The sequence below is a fragment of the Adelges cooleyi genome, unplaced genomic scaffold, assembly GCF_023614345.1.
Source record: "Adelges cooleyi isolate 19-005CV unplaced genomic scaffold, UGA_ACOO_1.1 ACOO_flye_CR_arks_rails_tigmint_CR_PRNA_23, whole genome shotgun sequence".
Taxonomy (NCBI): Eukaryota; Metazoa; Arthropoda; class Insecta; order Hemiptera; family Adelgidae; genus Adelges; species Adelges cooleyi.
In genome coordinates, this window is record NW_026095893.1 from 9,404,281 (window position 1) to 9,411,325 (window position 7,045).

Consider the following 7,045-nt stretch of genomic DNA (forward strand, 5'->3'; position numbering starts at 1 on the left):
CGCCGGTAGATAATTATAATTATTTTTTACTTGGCCACGATTTTGTCAAGTCTTCAAAATATAATATTAAATAATATGTTAATACATCCGTGACCGTGAGGCATTTTGATAAAAAATGAAATTACACTATCCCACCGGGTGTCCATCCTTGAACGACATCCGCATCAAAAATATAGTCATTTGTATTAAAGAAATAGTATTTCAATAGAGTAAAAATTATATTTTTAATTTAAAAATTATATGTACTGATAGTACACACTTAAATTAAATTAATGTTTAGTTTTTAGATTAAAATGTTGACAAAATTTAATATACCAAACCCTTTATGTAATCGAAAAACCGGCAGGTGTCACGTCTTCTTCACACATCTAATAAATAAAAAAAAAACCTATTTATAAAAATGAAATTTGTTTTAACAGTAATATTATTGCAAGTGTGTTTTAAAAATCACTTGAAGTCAGCGATAAAAAATTATTTTAAGAATATGCTTGAGATTGCGAACAATCCAATAAAAGTACCTAGTAGTTATAGAAAATTATCTATTTAAACAGTCGTATTTTTGATAAAATCAAATTACAACGTTGATAACCAATATTACGGTTTAAAAAATGAACGATAAACAAAGTTATAAAAAAAAACATTTTCAAGTACTTTAAAACGGTGGCTTTGGAAGGCTAAAAAAGTACATAGTAGGTTTCCCGTTTCAAAGCACTGTGCGCCGCTTTATCTGGAATGGTATGATTTACTGCGACAATATAAGTTAACAAACGCTCTAAGCTTTACTAGGTCTCTCGCTGACTGCCTTATTTTTATTTACACTTAAAGGGATTGTATGCGGTTGGTTTTTAAGGAGTTTTGTATAGGCAATATTTAAGAAAAATGTTTTAATAAATTTCGATCATGTCAATTAATTTACCGGTTAATTTGTATGAGCTTCATGGTATTATTTTTAATTTAAATAATTTTGTCTATAAATCTGTTATCTACTAGTCTCTGGCTGGGATTACATCCTTCAACCAGTTATAATTTGTTTTCATATTTCCTAAAGCCTGATTCACACAACTCGTCTATTTGTGCGAATATTCAGTATTCCGCCCTCTTTCTAACAAATAGCCATACATATTCCTTTCTAGTTTCAGAAACTTGAATGCAGTGTAAAGTGATATAAAGTGTTTACAACGGTTATTATTATAAATACTGTATCAATTAGTATTTAATACGTAATTATTTAATGAAAAAAAAGCCTATACACCTATATATACGTAACGTGGCGTCCTAAGAAAAACACCTCAAATTTCCACCTGACAAACAACGATATGTTAATATATCAATGGTTTTGGAGTTAAAACACCTTATGAATAATCTAATAAGTACAACATTCCGTATTGTTTGAACGAATATTTACTTATTGTTAAATGTATAATTAGTTTTATCAGATCTTCAGACATACATATCTAATTTGGAAAAAAAATGCACCTTTCGTTAAGATTAGATAGTAGATACACACATGTTCATTTATTGACACATCTAGTATTTAAACTAATATTTAAACATAACTTAAGTATTATTTCACTTTAAATGTACAGTATTTACTACATTTTTAATTTAGTTGGGTATTCTATGAAATTACTTGATTTAATTATCGCAGTTAAATAATTAAATGTTTGTGATTTTGCAGTAAAAAATAAATAAAGAATACTGTTATTACATTTTTTTTTTATGTTTATAGAATATATTTCAACATATGTATAAATTATAACTATAACAGTTGTTAAGCTGGACATAATTAAATGTGTTCATTACATTATGTTTATTTATAAAATCAACATTTTATATTTTGGTAGTGGCATAGCCAAGAATTAGTCAATGTGAGCTTAAAAATAAAAACCGGTTAGATTTTAAGTAAAAAAATTTTTTTAATTAACGGCAGGTTTTAAAACAATAGAATAAAAAAATATATAAATTGAGTAGAGCTTTGGCATTTATAATTATTGAACATTCATATAGAAATGTCAAATGGGTAATTTAATTCTATTTAACTGTATTCTTTGGCTATGTCGCTATGTTTTGAAAAGGTTTTTAAAAAAAAATTACAATTGATATAAATTAGGGTGTATAAATCACAAATAAAAAGTGTACAAATTATAATACAATACGCGAGGAAGATAGAAAAAATTACCAATAAAAAAATAGTAGGAATGAAGGTAAAAGTATTAATAATAATTAATAAAACGTTGAAAAAACTGAAAAAGACACATGAACAATATTTTAAAGCTGTTGCAAATAGTATCAAGTTTAGATAACAATTGTTGTACTCATTAATTTAATTTTGACGATTTATGTTTTTATACATTTTAAATAAGAAATATTAATCAAAATATTTGTTAGTGGACAACCTTTTTTTATCAGTACTTATTTCCAGGGGTATTTTTTTCTTTACACAATATGCATAATACAATTAAACTATCCTAATACATTTAAAGACAACTTAATTATTTAACGTCCAGAAAGTTATGAAATATTTATCTACATATTTATTACATACACACAAGTATGCTTTTCAAAATTGTTAGTTTTTTTTATAATCAGTCCATATGTTCAATATACAACTTATTTTTTTCGATTATTTAAGGGACTTTTAAATGTGTATGTTAAAAACATAAATAAGAAACAGTCCAATCAAAAAATTATTTACACGGAATTTTACAAATATAACTTATTTCAGTCTACTAGCTGTTATATGAAAATAAGAACGGTGTCTATATTATCACTATAAGGATTTTCAATGAAAAAACATGTTCCTGTTCAACATAATACATAATGAAGTGAATCTAAACTAAGGGAGGCCCCTTAAAAAATATTAAAGCTTAAGGCTGGCAATAAAAAAAGAGTAAACTATGTTTCGTCTGTTATGTGAGTTTTTCTGTGATTTAAAATATCTTTAAGACCGTGGAAACATTTTTTGCATTTGGTGCATTCATATTTCTTGTTTCCGTTTGTTTTTGGCTTGTGCACAGAAACATTATGTTTTTCCATGGCTTCTTTGGTCGGCAACACCATGTGGCAAATGCTACATTCGACTTTTACTACGTGCTCGACGTCAATGTGTTTGTTCATTGCCAAGTAGGAATTGAAAGATCGCTTACAATAGCTACAACTGAAACTGTTTGACGGGTTAATATAATGAACAACCAAATGGTCTTCCATCTCGTCCAAGGTTTCAAAATAGGCATTGCATTTGACGCATTGAAATTCTAAAGATTCACTATTATTGTGCATAGTGTTGATGTGACGCTCGAGTGTTTGGTTCTGAGCAAATCGTTTATCACAAAATTTGCACTTAAATACCATTTCGCTGTGCGTTATAGAATGTCGTCTGAGCAAGCCTGGGGATTTAAACGACGATGAACATTCGGAACATTTGTGATTGTGATCTGTGTGTACGCGTGTGCGATGAGATATTAACGTGTTCATTGACTCAGCCTCATAGCTACATAGGTTGCAATAATACATTACTTTACCATTTTTCACTACCAATACAGGTTTCATAATGTCCCCATTGAGTTTTTGTTTTTTCGTTGAACCTAGCTCTTCTGTACTTGTCATTATCTTATTCAACTCGCGTTTTATTACAACTGCCGATTCTTTGGATTTCTGAAAGAAACAGAAAAAAATATATAATTTGATATAATTATTTTTACATTTTTTTAATTTATGATTATTATTAAACGAGTTTATATTTTATAGTAGTCATTTTAAAAGCTTTATTTTAAATTAAATCTATTTGATTTAACATGTTAACCAAACTAGTTGATTAGTTGAAATCAGACACGGGAAATGTGTTGATAACTTTGGATTTGAACTACAAAAGAAAGATACTGTCTTGGACAAGTAACATATGTAATTTAAAGAAACTACTTTACTTTTCCTTTACTTTACTTTACTTTACTTAGTCAATTTCTAAGTTGCTATCTGTTAGTGAATCAACAGTCAATAGGTATTTAAAAACGTTTTCATTATAATGTTAGTTACGATATATGGATAACAACGGCAATAAATTATTAGAGTCCGACAATCAACCTTATGGCCCGAACCCACTGTAATGGTTTTTTTAAAAAAAATTCTCAATATGTTAATGTTTTAATATTGTATTAGTAGTTAAAGAACCAAAGCTGTTGTACTATGTTTTACTGCTCAGTACTTAGAAAAAATTTAGACCAAAAGCTATTTTTTGCATTATTTATTTCAAGTTACTTAAAAAAAGTCATTTTTATTACTTATTCATTATTTAGTAAAGAATATAACGAAATTACAATAAAGTGACGCGTTGCTTTTGTTACGTTACTATCACAGATTGAAAAAATACTGATTAAGTGAAATTATTTGCTAAAACTATGCTATTATTGAAATAATAACAGTCAACTGGCATTTAAACCAATAAGTATCTCGTTTGAACAAAAAATAAAAACCAATACAAGAAGTGATATGGGGTAACAGTCTGCCAACATTTTTAAAAATATTCAGGTATACATTCTATGGGCAAGCAAATCGCAAAATTAATTATTTAGTATAACAGTAATAACTATACACAGACATTTCTCAGAAAAATTACCAATAATATAGCGTTAAAAACAAAAATTATTGTGAATAGGTATATCTGATAGTGTATAAAATTGAAAATATTAGTATTATTATTAAATACTAATATTAGTAAAATTATATATTTGTTTGATTTTTCAAATGATTCTTAACTGTGATAAATATTAAATAAAAATTGGAGAAACTATACAAGAATGTTTAATAAGATACAAGTACTGTTTACAAAACTCACTTTAACCGTTTGCGATGCACTAGTATTAATTTTAGGGTTTTTATGTAACACTTCCTGGATAGTTACTGTCTCAGGATCATTTTTTGAATTCATTATATCAGTTATATTTTTATCTTTCCCAATTGTGTCATTGACAGGTTCAATAGTAAGTGCATCTGCGTCTACTATTTTATATACGTATCTACCATTTGAGTCCATTATATCGTCCGATTCTTCCAAATTCAACTTAAATGTCATCTAATGAAACAGTAAAAATGTAGTTATAAATAAGTAATAAATATTACTTACAGCCAGTAGTAAAATAAAATATATTACTAACATTCATAGGGTCATCAGATACTTGGCTATAAGTAAATGTTGTATCATTCCGCATTGTCTTAGATAATTTCAAATCACAAGTTATAGCTTTACTTTTGAACGCGTACATTAAGTCCAAGTTTTTTGCACAACAAGTGCAAATATTTTGAGGAAGTTTATCACCCTTTTTTACCTAAATAACATACATTGGCATAGAAAAATGTTAATGTTAACAAACACTGTAGTCATTATATATTTATAAACATAATAGTATCTAGTATATTTAAACCGCTGGGTTCAGAAAGGGAAATTTTCATTTCCTAACTCAATAAATGGTGTTAGTGTTAAAAGGAGACATGTTCCGCAGTCGCATATGGTCAGTATGTCAACAGTCATATGTATTATGAATGGCTTCAGGATATTGAAATAAACAATTTTTTAATGAAAGTGAAGAGTATTTATACCTACCTACCTTCCCTATCATCCTTGATAATTTTAGTTGAGTTCATAAAAGAGACATGAAACACTGTTGACACACAAAAAAAAAGTGAATGCGACCAAAACCTGCACATTGTACAACACTTCGTAGAAATATATAAATGAACTTGTATGAATTGTATAGAATATAAGGTATTACAAATTTATTTTAAACAGGTTTTTTGTCTCCTTTAAAATTAATTGTTTTAGATAGATCCTCTTTTTGAACTCAGCGATTCATTTAATTTCACTTACGACTAGAGAAGTACAATAGCGAATTTTGTCAATTATTGATGTAAACCCAATAGTTTCTTGGTTAATATTCACTGTTACATTATTGTTACCAAGACAAAGCCTACAAACTTGGAATTTATTTTCTTCAGAATTGGGTTCCTCCGAATCATCTTGAAGCTTATCCATTAATACAAAAACCACAAGGAAAATATCTTACAGGAATTTAAAAATCATTGAACTGAGTGGAAATTAACTGAAAAAAGTTGCAACAGCCAACAACAATTATTTCAATTATTATTAATTGATATTTTGTTTATAATGTAATATCAACACATATTATCACGGTCTTATACTGTATACACAAGTCCGGCAGCTCGAATATACTATGGTCTATGATTCAACCTAGCCATGAACTGTACCTAGGACGCTATCTAGTTGTATTTTCAATATACATTTTTATTGGCTTATCATAATAACATTAATATTTAATACTAATGATAACAACGGTCGCCTTCTCTACAGTGTGTCCTTTTACAAAATTCTACAAAATATTGTCATTGAGTAACACATAATATCAGATAATGCTTGTAAAAAGGTTTTTACAAACAACTATAAATTTTGGTTTGTATATACCTATTTAACAGCTAACTATTTTTAATTTATTATAATTACCAAATTTTTAATGTATAGACAACCAAAAATCTGAGCGTAAAAATGATTGCATTTACCGAATTTGTTGTACCAATTTTGTAGGTACACATTTTTCGTTTGTTTTTATCTATTATTTCGATTCCTAAAATTGTATAATAACTGAATAATTACCTCGTATAAATTATTAAATAAAAATCGAATACTGGTTACTGCTAATCGTATTGATCATTAATGTATAATCAAATTTAATAAAATATATTAAAAATTAATACCAAGGAGTTGACTACAACATCATACAGAAGCAATTTTTACTGCTCAAATGTTCTAGATAGTGAATCTAATATCACAAATTAAAAATTTTAATAAGTTTAAGCAGTTCTGTAGTCAGGGGGTCACCTGGGCCCCATGACCCCAGCCCCCTTGAAATATTTTATTGTATTTTAAATAATATACTAATATTTGGTCTTAATTACTAGTGTTATTAAAACCAAAAAAAGGTCCAAATAGTTCAAGAAATCTTTCCCTTCAAGGAAAGATATTGTTATGTTTATTTTT

The 7,045-nt window shown here is 27.5% G+C and overlaps 1 protein-coding gene across 1 annotated transcript; it reads right to left on the reverse strand.

Annotated features, from left to right (window-relative positions):
• Positions 1 to 1,655: 1,655 nt before the first annotated feature.
• Positions 1,656 to 6,193, reverse strand: LOC126836271 (zinc finger protein 85-like). The gene is made up of 4 exons (XM_050569527.1): positions 5,861 to 6,193; positions 5,151 to 5,321; positions 4,832 to 5,068; positions 1,656 to 3,654 (listed from the first exon to the last, which is right to left on the reverse strand). The coding sequence occupies exons 1-4, from the start codon at positions 6,023 to 6,025 to the stop codon at positions 2,896 to 2,898; spliced, it is 1,332 nt and encodes a 443-aa protein (XP_050425484.1). The 5' UTR covers positions 6,026 to 6,193; the 3' UTR covers positions 1,656 to 2,895.
• Positions 6,194 to 7,045: the final 852 nt, after the last annotated feature.